Source organism: Poeciliopsis prolifica, unplaced genomic scaffold, assembly GCF_027474105.1.
Source record: "Poeciliopsis prolifica strain line A6 unplaced genomic scaffold, Auburn_PproV2 SCAFFOLD026, whole genome shotgun sequence".
NCBI lineage: Eukaryota > Metazoa > Chordata > Actinopteri > Cyprinodontiformes > Poeciliidae > Poeciliopsis > Poeciliopsis prolifica.
In genome coordinates this window covers 5658145-5670647 of record NW_026562401.1, presented here as the reverse complement: position 1 = coordinate 5670647, position 12503 = coordinate 5658145, and the positions used below count along the sequence as shown (strand labels likewise).

General features: G+C 39.7%; 1 protein-coding gene across 5 annotated transcripts in view; it reads left to right on the top strand.

Annotated features, from left to right (window-relative positions):
* fam131bb (family with sequence similarity 131 member Bb) overlaps positions 1-12503 on the top strand; it is a 44124-nt gene that overhangs the window by 6151 nt on the left and 25470 nt on the right. For 4 of the 5 annotated variants that reach the window (XM_055047704.1, XM_055047702.1, XM_055047701.1 and 1 more), the window contains exons 1-3: positions 2802-2848; positions 4770-4891; positions 7832-8124. In XM_055047704.1, the coding sequence (XP_054903679.1) occupies positions 2837-2848; positions 4770-4891; positions 7832-8124 (427 nt within the window). In that variant the 5' untranslated portion in view covers positions 2802-2836. Of the gene's footprint in view, positions 1-2801; positions 2849-4769; positions 4892-7831; positions 8125-12503 lie in introns of those variants that run through there. The other variant, XM_055047705.1, reaches the window with a different exon arrangement.

The following is a 12503-nucleotide window of genomic DNA, read 5'->3' as shown; positions in this document are numbered from 1 at the left end:
GCGAAAAAATCTATGCAAACAAAATTATGGCTGCCTGGTGCTCCTGATTTCTCTCTCTCTCTTCTTAGCAGATTCATTCAATTTATTCATAGGTTCAAGACATTCTCAGTTTGCCACCCAAATAGTCATGAAGTCCTAAAATCAGGTGCAGATATCCAGCATCCTTGCCTTGGGAGTGACGCTACACACAAATCATGGCTCAGTATGATTTCGGTTTGTTTCAATCAAGAGCAACAAATACAAATTAGCCAATGTAAAACTGAATGGACATTTGTTTTGATTTTTCTTCTAATTAAAAAATAAGCAGGTACAGCCACTGACTAGATGAAAGGTTGTTGTTTAGATTTTTTCTTTTAACAAGATAATGCAGATATTTGAGAATTTAGAAAAGTTTAAATCACCTGTTTGATGTTTAGACAGTCCACTGTAAAAGTACTTTTGTACTTTTAAAGTACAAAAGTACTATTGGGAAATCCCCTCTGATCAAAGTTCCACTGTGAAGCGTTTTGGACTTGTTGAATCCTGCAGACAGCTGGATTTGGACTGCAACTTGTTTTTCTCCTGCAGTGATGTTTCCATTTGGCTTGACATTGTTTCAAGTAAGTAATTCTGTGGAGTGCAGAGCGAGTCATGCACCCTTTTGCTGATGAAAGACTGTGTGTTCGCTGAAATAAAACCTTGTTTGGTCCAGCTTTGTTTTTGCTCTGTATTTATACAAGGAACCTTTTGGTTTCCATTATATCAGAGCTTAGCGTCAGCTGGGAGTCCTCTCAGTTTTGCTTTGGTGCCACTTCTCCAAGTTGTGTTATAGAATTGCACATTGAGAATGTTCTGCAAGTGTTCAAGTATAAAACATATTTGTTTGGAATATGCATGTACCAAATATGACCAAATCCCTGCCTGTGTGTTACCAGCTGACTCAATGGCTCTCAGCCAGTTTTTCTAAATCTCGACTTCAGTTCTTCTTGTTGCCCACCTGCTTCTACTGTAAGTCATGTGTTAATGCTGCAATGCTCCTGCGCCTCCAGGAGGTGTCAGGCTGACACACATGACATTGCTGCACACGACCAGAGTGAAAATGAGCCTTCAGGGTAAGATTCCCCCACATTCTCTGACAGCAAGCAAACAAGCATCAGCCAGAAAGTGGAAACCTATTGATTTTGACACGCTACTAAAAAAAGGACAAACAGGGCTAGTTGAGGAAAGTGGACATCTGAGGAGCAGCCCTGACTCTAAGGTGTCAACAGCGGTGGTGGTCGAGACGAGGAGGGCGGATGGAGAGAGAGAATCTAGGATAATAGCAGGAGAGGAGGAAAGAGAATTGTAAATAATAGACGACATTCAGAAACTCCTTGTATGCCGGGTTTTTCCTTGAGTAACTGCAGTGCGTAAAAATACACATAAGCACCCAGCCTGGAGGTCCCGTACACATAAACGTAAGGCTCCCAAGAAAATAAACATGCTGAAGCAGACGCTAGTCCAACACAGCAATTAATTGCATGCATTATTTCCCACTTCTGCTGGATATAAAAGCTTGTCACATGAAAACGAGGGACAGCATTTTCGTCTTAACAGCATTTATCTTTCTCCCTCGTTTCCACACACCACCTCCTCAAAAAAACAAACCTTGCATGGAATCCCTCTCTCCACTCTTGCACTCCCCTTTCATCCTTCCCCATCTGTTTTTTCTGCCTCTCTTTTATTTCCCTGACTTCTCTTCACACTTCCAGTCCCTCTTCAAGTCAGCTGTATGATGAGCTGTTACTCTTTTTTTCCCTTTCATTCTTTCTCCCTCACTCTAACGGGTAGCTTTGTAACATGTGGTTTCAATTACCACGGACAGAAACACACTCCAGCAGCAGTCGGCTTCAGCAGAGCACAAAATGAAGACAACAGTTTAAAAGAGGCAATGAACTGTGAGGAACTCAAGAGGAAAATCCCCTCTTTTCAAGCATCTGTGCTTGAACTGCTTTTTGAAATAAGCCAAATGTCATTTTAGAAGCTGAAAACGATTAAACACCATTTATAACCACAACCAAAATAAATTGTGTGCATTTTTTTTTAATGACAAATTTAAAAGGACATTTTTCTGTTTAGTCACGTTTTTGAGACAAGATATGCAACTTGTCACTGTCCAAGGCTTGAAGCAGAAAACGGATTGTTTTCTTAAAAAAGAGAAAGATGCCTTTTTAATGGGAATGTTGATTAGACGTTTGGCTGCTTTTAGTGACATAAAACAATATCGAAAAGTGAGTGTGAGATTTTGTTACAAAGGTCAAGGTCGAATATGTTTAAAACTAAATACTTTGACCAAAGTGCTGTAAGATATTTAATGTAAACTAAAAAAATATTGCAATGTGCATCAACTACTAAATACAAAGCAAGACATAAACTAAAGACATCAAAAAATAAAATCAGGTGCCATAGAAAGTAAATGAGTCTTAAAAAGCAATTTAAAAGTGTGTACTAGCTAGGATAGCGCTCCACTTTAGTCTCACACCTTCTGGTTACTCGACCTTAATGCTATCAGGGCTGTGTAGAAACCTTAAGACTGAGCAATAAATCCGAAAACACCAACGCCTACAGAGCCCATTAAATCAGAAAGCACTTTCTCCAAACAATCTTCCGGTTTCTTTCACCTTGATAATTAGCTTTAGCATTGGATGTCTTTATTTATTTATTTTTTGAGTCTGAATAAAATGAATGGGTGTTTTACTGCAGCTGTGATCTGATCAAATCAGTGTTTTAACTTCACATACATTCCAGTCCTCAGATGATGTTTTGACTTCTATGTTGCAGAGCAGTGTTACACCTTCGAGTAAAGCACAGACTTCTAATGTGGAGAAAAGTAAGATTCACACAACAGCTGCACAGTTAGTTCATATATTGTTGGCTACTCTGGTGACACAGTTGTTGGGAGAAATGGGAATGGGAGTAACATCGCTGGTTTAGAATGGACCAAAAATTACAAGGTGTCTCTGAAAGTTGCCTGAAATTTGTTGCCCAAATTTCATAAATTGCAGATAGACTGAGAGCTTAGGTGTTGATTGTTAAGTCTCTAAGCTACTATGCTCAAATATATCTTTATAATATGAACTCAAATTGTAAAAAGGGTAATACTGAAGGGAAATGTTACAATTTAAAAAATTGCTTGAGAAGAGACTGCCTTAACACTGTTATTCTGTAATTTACACAGACCCCAGGAGCTGATACACAGATAGTGACAGGTACATGAAAAGTGGCTGATACCAGAAATTATGTCTGTGTCTCCAAGATAACATTAAACAGAAGCTGCTGCATTTTAATTCAGCTCAGCATCATCACTGCAGATAGGAGAGCAACAGACGTGCTGACGGGAACATGATAGAAGTTGTCTGTGTCATGTGTTGAAAGGCTGTTTCATGCTACTGAATTTGCTTTGTTTGCGTGCGCAAGTGTGTATAAGTGTTAGAAGCAGATGACGCAGACGGCGAGGGGCAGCCGTCTTTGCGAGCGGTCGATGTATCAAGAGAGAGATTAGTGTCAAGAATTTCTTCCCTTTGCGTTTGACCTTGTCCCGTGTTGGCAGGCCGTGTCATAAATCAAACATGTTGTCACGCACGGATTGTGTTGCAAGCATGTGAGTGTGTGTTTGGCAAGGCTGCAGCTGACTGCTGTTGTCATTATTCCTCTGCTAAGGCAGAAATCATCTGTGAAGGTATGTTTTCAGCATCCTGGGTGGATCGCTGTTTTTGTCAGCAGGGTCAGGAGGGGAGGGAACTGCTGGGTTGAATTTCATAACAGACATGTGGGATGGTTTGTAAAAGTGTTTATTTTGACATTAATATATATATTTTTGGTGTTAAAGGAAGAAATACAATGCTTTTCAAATTGATATCTCAAACTCATTTGGCTTCAGGTAGGATATGCTTTGATCTAAATAATTGATTTCTAGCTTTTACTGTTTGTGAATTTGTTGTCTTACTCGAAGTCAAATTCCAGTATAATTCTTCCATTATTGCACTGTATTTAGATTATTCCATCTTCCCATTAATTTTAGCAGAAAGAAGAAAAGCATTCCCTCAGCATAATGCTACCATCAACATGTCTGTATGTGGGGGTGGTATGTTGAGGTTTTTCTTCAGTATTTATGATGCTGTTTCTTCACTAATATTGTCTGACAAACCTCTGATCCCTTCACAGATCACCTGGTGAACTGGTGTTTACTAATTAATACAACTGCTGATGTGACATAAATTAGATTTTATATGAAAGTAAAATAAAGCAGTTGAACAAAATAACAGAGTAGTGGGTGTCAATAGAAATCCACACCACAGATTTTTATTTGTAAAAAAGAAAAGAAAACCCACACAATAATTTCCTTTCAATTCACAACTATACACTACTTTATATCAGTCTATTATATTACATAGATTACACTGAGGTCTGTTGTTGGGCTCTTTTGCCTGTCACAGAGTGCCACTAAAATTAATTAAAATAAATGAACAAACAGGAACAAAAACATTGAATTAAGATGGTGACAGAAGCTTGCAGATACATTTCTGCATATACTGAACAAATCCACTTGGCAAGTTACTGAAAGCAGAAGAAGAGCTGGAATAAAGCTTATGTGAATATAGTACAAAAACACACAATCACAGATCAGCTAAATGTTGTTCAAAAAAAAAAAATAGCACCCAGTTTGTCATTCCCAATTTCTGTGGACATGACTGCATGAGTAAATAGACACAAACTGAATTTTATTGAATCATTTTGTTTTTTCTGATTAGTGTGAAGAAATCACACAGCAGCCTGACAGCCAGAGGGGGAAATCTGCTGCAGAATCCATCGCTGTTCTGCTTTGGATGCTGCGATTCCTCTTTCCAGAAACCAGAAGAGACCTAAATCTGTGGTGAGGGAGCAAAGATCTTTAAAGATATTATCAGCTTTGGACGACTGGCATTTTAAGCAGTACTATGAATCTGATGCAAATTGTTAATCTTTCTGCATTTTTATATACATAAAAAAAGAAAAGCTCTTTGAACTGATTTTATTTTGCTTGAAAAGAGTTTTGAGTTAATCTGTACCCTAAAGTGTCTACTCTGTGAGTTTTTTTTTTTTGGATTTTTATTAAAGTTATTTATTTCCTGCTTTCAATGTTTAAGGATAAATTCATAGTTTTTATAGTAGAGACGCATTTACAAAATTCAGTACTTGGATATATATTTTAGTCATTTTAAGACAGTAAGTGTGTTCTTATGAATTAAATTCCTTAAAGTTTTTCATGCTTTTAAATAATAATTGATTAAATAAATTATTGTTCTCGTTAAGATATTTGTAATAATCCAGGTGAGAACAAAAAGATACATTTCTATATGTTGGGTGGATAATTGTTTTTGTGAGTTTGCTCTTATTGATCTGTATGGAACTTTTGAGCTGATTTCAGTATGACGGATGCATTATAAGTCAAATTAATTCATTGATTGATTTATTTATTGATTAATCAAAGCATATTTAAATGTTAGAATGGCCCAGTCAAAGGCCAGACCTAAATCCCCTTGAAAGTCTATTGCGTGATCTATAGACGTTCTCCATTCAATCCGATTCAGTCTGAACAATGTTACAAAAAGAAGTTGGGGGATTTTTAGACTTCAATGTGATTGTCTAACACGTAATGCCGCAGTAAATTATATTCAATACTTGTCAAAATATAATTAAAAATGTTGAAGGCTCTGGAAGTTTACTCTTCTTCACAAGTAGAAAACATGAGGAACAGGATGATAAGACCAGAATGCCAGCATGAAGCATTGGTAACCACATCTGAGTGGAAAGATGGTGACTCACTTAAATGTCTTAGAGCCCATCGGACACTGACTGACTCAGAATGATGGGCAGATGGATGGATGGAGAATAGAGTTATAGAGTGAAGTAGAGGTTAATAACAATTGTCAGTTTGTCAGCAGAAAATACACCTATCAATGAAGAATCTGCAATTTTATTTGTTTAAACAGAAATGGTATATAAATAAATAAAAACCCAACGTGCGTGGCTATAGAAGCTAGATTTTGGATGACTTGTTATTTCTGGCAAGTCACACGTTCAACTGGAGTCTCATTTCTATGTCAATCTCCCCAAAGTGACTCTCCCTTTCTCTGTCAGATGCCTCCGTCCATTCTGGAGTGCTAATTTATGTCACACAACTCTCCCGCCACATGACTTCACTGTTCTCTGCATTCCTTCCCGTCAGATCAGTCCCCCGCTCACTCCCCACCCCCAATCTGCCAACATCTTCTGCTCTTCCTCCCATCTGTCCTGGTCTTTCTCCTTTCCCTCGTCTCTGCCGACATTAATCATCAAAACATGACAGACTTGACCACACATACAACATCCGCATCCTACCTAAGCTGACACACCCTGTTAAAAGGCCAGATTAGTGTGATGTAAAAAAAAGAGAGTGGATAGATAGATAGATAGATAGATAGATAGATAGATAGATAGATAGATAGATAGATAGATAGATAGATAGATAGATAGATAGATAGATAGATAGATAGATAGATAGATAGATAGATAGATAGATAGATAGATAGATAGATAGATAGATAGATAGATAGATAGATAGATAGATAGATAGATAGATAGATAGATAGATAGATAGATAGATAGATAGATAGATAGATAGATAGATAGATATTTTGCTGTGTGTATGTTTTTCTTTTAATATTTGTGCAGTGTTATTTTGCTTATTGCCAAACAGACCAGAAGTTTTAGTCCATTATATTCTTCAGATGATAACATGTTTTCAGGATTTTCGAGATTACTGTTTCCAGGGAAGAAGTTCAACAGGATGTAAAGTGATTCCCAGAACAGCTGAGGATCTCACAGAGATCCGACGAGTTGATACATAGCAAGACCAACTTGCAATCAAAGTGGACAATCAGGCACTGAAGCTGAATCCTTAATAACATCCAACTGATTAACGGATGAGCTTAATATTTTTCCCCCCATTTCAAACACATTACATTTTAATAAGGGATGGATACACTTTTGAGAGTCGCTCCTTTCTCACTGTCCAGACGGTGCCTGCAGCTTTCAGGCTGCAGAAGGCTCATAAACAGCCAGTGATAATTTGCAATCAGCAAGAGAGAAGAAAAATGACCAGAAAGAAACAAAAGGGGTAATGATGGGCGATGTTAGGCGTGGTTGCCTTGAGATAGGTCAAATAAAGAGGGAAGAGAAGCGTAAATGATGAAGAGATACTCCAAAGTGAGAGATAGGTGCAGAGATGACTCAGATGATAAGAACAGAGACTCTGCATCAGTCTGACTGTAAAGGAGAATCCTATGCTGCTTTTTTTTTTTTTTTTTGCTTGTGGGTATACGTGCAGTTTTTTTGAGTGGGGACGTGGGAGGCAGGGAAAAAGGGGAGTGGGGAGGGAGGGATGTGTGGAGACAGCCGCTGCGGTGCATTGTCAGGCTGAGCGCACGCAGGAGAGGGAGACAGAGAGAGAATCCCCCATTTTAGCTCAACAATATTACAGCAGTGCAGCGATATCTACAACAATGGCAGTCTGGCACTCTCAGCATTGTGCCATCGATCCAAGCAGTGGAAACCCAATTCATGCACACGCTCTCTGATTTTTATTTTATTTTATTCATCATTTTGCATGTTCTCAGATGAATTTGAGGGGGGAAATCTGCAGAAATTCTCAGTGAACAGTGGTGCAGGTAAGAAACTGTTGGCGATCATGACGGCAGGAATCTGTGAAAATCTCACGCAATATGTGTGGTTTAAAATCATCGTGGTGATGATGTCTTGCATCCTTAATTTAGTCTTAATCTGCTCCCCGCAGGCACACTGACTTACTAACCGGATCTCTTCCAACACCGCACTGGAGACGGAGAGCACGAGTGAGGGAGAGGGCGATCGAGCAAGCGCAAGAGGAGGGGAGAGGAACAGAGAGAGCACAGCAGAGTAAAAAGAGGAAAAAAACAGAGGAGGAGGAAGGAGAAGAAGAAGCAGAGAGAAGGAGAAAGTCGCAGGAGGAAGGAGGAGGAGAATGCTCGGCGTCTGGGCAACACTTCCACGCTTGTGTCCAGGGCCTTTGTGAATACACCATGGGGTGCATCGGCTCCAGGAGACTGAGTAAGCAGCTCTTCTTTCCTCTCTCTTACTGCGGGATAGAAAAGAGGGGGTGGCCGGGGTGATGATGGGGGAGGAGGAGTAGCGAGCGGAGACAGAGGGGGGTCCTGCAGAAGCATGCAGGGGCTTCTGCGTGCTTTTTTGAATTCTTGGTGTGTGTGCGCGCGTGTGTATGCGTGTGTTTGAGAGAAGGCGGCTTGTTTTGGAAAGCTGTGCCCATGGAAGCGGTGCACATAGTGTAGCTACTGGCAAAGGTGTGACTAACGATATTTATTCAAATCTGTGTGTGTGTGTTGGAGTATATGTGCGCGCGTGCGTGCGTGTGTGTGTGTGTGTGTGTGTGTGTGTGCGTGTGTGCGTGGGTGGGTGCATCCCCGCATCTCCCTGCATCCCCTCTCTTCTCTGCCTCCATCCTCACTCAACCCTTGATTTATGATGCTGTTTGGCAGAATGTATATGTGTGTAAGTAGGAGGCAGAGGGACGGAAAGCGGAGACAGGCGAGGGGAAAGCTGTGGCAGTGCTTATTTATAGATAGACATGGCTTGGAGGGAGAGAAAAGAGGAAACGGGACAATGCAACAGCACTGTTTTTTGTTGTTTATCCAAATAATCGGGACGTATGAGAAGGAGGTAAAGAAAGGAGAGGCAAGCGTGCAGGGAGGAGGGGGGAGGAGACAGGCGGATGGCGAGGTGGAAGAGGGAGGGGCAAACGCACGCAGGGCAGGGGAGTGTGTGTGGTGCTGATGGGATTTTTCAGGTGAGGACAGTCCTGGACAAACCCACGTTAAGTACAGCAAAGCAACAACAAGGCTGCTGCTAACAGAGGATGAAGTGCGAAGGTGTCATTGCTGGTAAACAGTCACTGTTTACATGCAAATGGTTCCCGTTGCACTTCCAGATCCACCGCCAATCACAGTTAAAGGAGAGGAAAAGAATCCCTTAATTGTTGAACATTAGTGCTTCAGTCAGCACTTCCAGGAAACAAAAAACAGAACCTTGTTTTACAATAAATATACTTACAATTGGGAAGTTGAAAAGGTGCCGCTAAAAGGAGATAACTCTCTAAAGATCTTTTTTTTTTTGTAAAACAAACTGATGGCATTTACAAGTTTCTGATTATTCTACTGAGGCCTTAATATTTCATTACACACCAAAATGAGCCAGGTTCTCCTTGAAAGATCTCTTACAGAGGTCAAAAGAAGAATCAGGAGTTTTCCCATTTCTCAAAGCTTTAGAAAGACTTCAGCAGGTGGAGTTTTTCCTTGAAAATAATGTCTAATCCACTCAAATCTATTGGCTTTTATACCTAGACTGCATAAGACTTCACTGCTCAAGAAAAAGCATGCCGGAGCGCATTTAAAGTTTTCGGAAGATGATTTTAGACAAATCACTTAAATCGTTGGAGAATGCAGTTTAGTCTGATCAGACCAAAATGTAGTTGTTTGGTTGTCATTCAGCACACCATGTTTGAAGGAAAAATGATACTGCACATCCCTCCGAACCTCTTGCCAATAGTGAAGTTGAAAAGAAGGAGCATCTCGGTCTGCAGCTGCTTTGATTTAGCTGCAGGAAGGATGACTAGAGAAATGTACCAGAACACTTCAGATAAGATTCTGAAAAATTTAACAATTGTGGCAAGAAAATTATCTCAAACATGCAGCACAGGAAGCAGTCAACTCAAGAAAGAAAATAAATCTGCTGAAACATCATAGTACCACCTTACGTGAATCTAAAAGAAACAAATAACTGAAAAGAGCCTTTAAAAACTTTAAAAATGGAAAACATTTTGTGTAGAACAAGAGATCAAAAACGTAAGGAATCAGTGTCACTGATTTCTCAACACAGGAGACACCTTAAAGTTGTCACCATCAAAAATGGCTTTTTCCTATGTATTCCTCTCACATAAAAACTTATTTTACAAAATTGTTTGTTTGATTTCTTTGCATGTTTGAAGGACTTGAATAGTTACCAATGTCTTTTATGTATTTAATATCAGTAGCCATAACAGAAATATATCCAATAAGACCAACATTTAAGAGATTAATGCTTATTTTTCCTACTGTATTTACAGAAAAAAAACAATTCAGCATTTTGTCAGGACTAAGTCATAGACAGTGGGGTTCATTTATTCATTCCTAACTAAATGTGATGAAGATAATCTTAAAAATAACTTGGATTTGCAAGTTCAGAAAACAGCAAGAGGACTACATGACACAGTTAGGAAACCAGGTGTGAACTGAATACAGCAAAAACAGCAGAAAATAATAAATAAATAAACATCACAGCAGCCTGGCTTGTCCAGAAAGCTTCATGTGGCGCCTTTCAAAGGACAGGATTAAGATGGGATCTTCTGTCAAAACACAGGTCAGACCAGAGAGACTCCAGCTGAAGAAAATAATGTGACTGAAAGACACTTTTAATATGTTCTTCTGTTTGTCTTATAAAACCACGGAGGATGTTCACAAATAATGACTATTGTTTCATAGGTTATGCATAAGTGATCATTTGCAACTGCTGCATTGTTCCAGAACACCAGTCCTCTGTGTTTGTGCATCTGCTTGGTTTGTAGCCCTCAGTTTTCAATAAATATTCCAAGCACTGTAATGCACCGCAGCGTAGCATGAATATGTAAACAAACAACACTTAAGAGAACAACGATCCGTCGTCATCAAGCCGCTTAGGTCCCTGATTCCCTGTGAAGCAGCGGAATCAGCAGCAGTCCTGCCAGTCTGCAGGCGTGGCTGTGTTTATCCTGAGTGAGAATGGCTTTTGTGTGCTCTAACGATTGGCCTCCTCAACTGCAGTCCACGCTGCCAAGCGGAGATCAACAGGAGCAGCAGCAGGCATCAGGACTGGCCCTGTCTTTCTGCTGGAGCGTATAGCCCTCGTGTCTGTCTGTCCAGCTCCGTCATGCCATGCACTGTGTTCCCCTTCCAGGGTCAGAATTTGTAAAATAAATGTGAGTCGTAGTAACAGGGACCTCCATAAAGCATGAGAAGTTTCAAACCAGTAGGGAACAAATTATATGACTACATATGACCAATGAGATACATCAGTTGGTCAGAACTGAGTATTTTGCTGTGACACTCTGTTCTTCTTTCAGCATTCATATCTAAGGTAGTGGTTATGAAACACCAGTTGGCATCTACATGTGATGGGTTAAATATGACAGTTTTCAGCTGCTATAAAATGTCTCTATGTCAACATTCCATGTAAGTCCTCCTACTTTTCCCATTGATTATGTTATGAAAACAAAATAGTAACATAACTTTACCAGAAAGGTCCACAGAAACCTAAGTGGCAATCAATTTTGAAATCCGACATGGCTGCCTTCCATGTAAAATATATTAACAGCTGTGGAGAAAAAAAAGCCAAAGTTTATTTGTGCTTCTTAAAATATGCAATCAATTAAGTCTTTCAATCACACAAGACATAATGTCCACCAGTAAACATGTTGCTACAATGTATGAGTACAACGTAAGGAAATAGATGTGGATACCTTGTGTTGCTAACAGTTAGCCTGGTCAGACAGGATATCAATTAGCATTCCATCGATTATCAAATTTAGGGTTTGGAAAATATTCCAACAAACTGAGTGAAAGGATATGCAGAGACAAATGAAAGCCAACATCACTTGTTTCAGGTGCCCTGGGAATTCTTGACGTTGCCTCCTCTTTTTGCTACTTTCAGTTACCGCTGAACAATTACTTCTCCAGCATAGTGGCACGACTGCCCCTACAGTGGTAGAGCACCATCAGAGTAACAGCAAAAACACTCTTGAATGACTCAGACAGGTCCAGAAAAAGTCACATTTTCCTCAATCGTACTCTGAACTCCCCCAGACACCAATCTAATGGGATTTGGTTACATCTTTAGGAAGTACGACCCACCAATACCACAACAGATACAGCAAAGCCCAGCCCTGCAGGATTTAAACACTTTTGTTCCTCATTTAAGGAATGTGTTACCTCTACCACCTGTAGTCAGATCTTACAAAGGCCTGTTATTAAGCCTTAAATCTTGGCTATTGAAGAAGAGAAACATGGATACTGTGCCCAAGAACAAGGAGGGAATAAATGCTGCAACTGTCCCTGTTCACCCTCGAGTGTTTTTTGACCGTGCCTTGAATGCTTAGACGTTTTAGGCCACAAAGAATAAGGTTGTTAAATGAGACATAAGAGGAAGGCTGGAGCTTGTTGTTTAATTTATAATTTGTTAAATGTTTCATGGACTCACATGACAAATAGACATCTTTGGAGTTAAGACACTGGACTGCGTCAAAAATACATAAAACTTGGTTGAGAGCATAAAATAATTGGATCCATCTGTGATCCATGTTGTTTGTTATAAAGTTCTTTGTTTTTTCTTTTGCTTTGTCATCC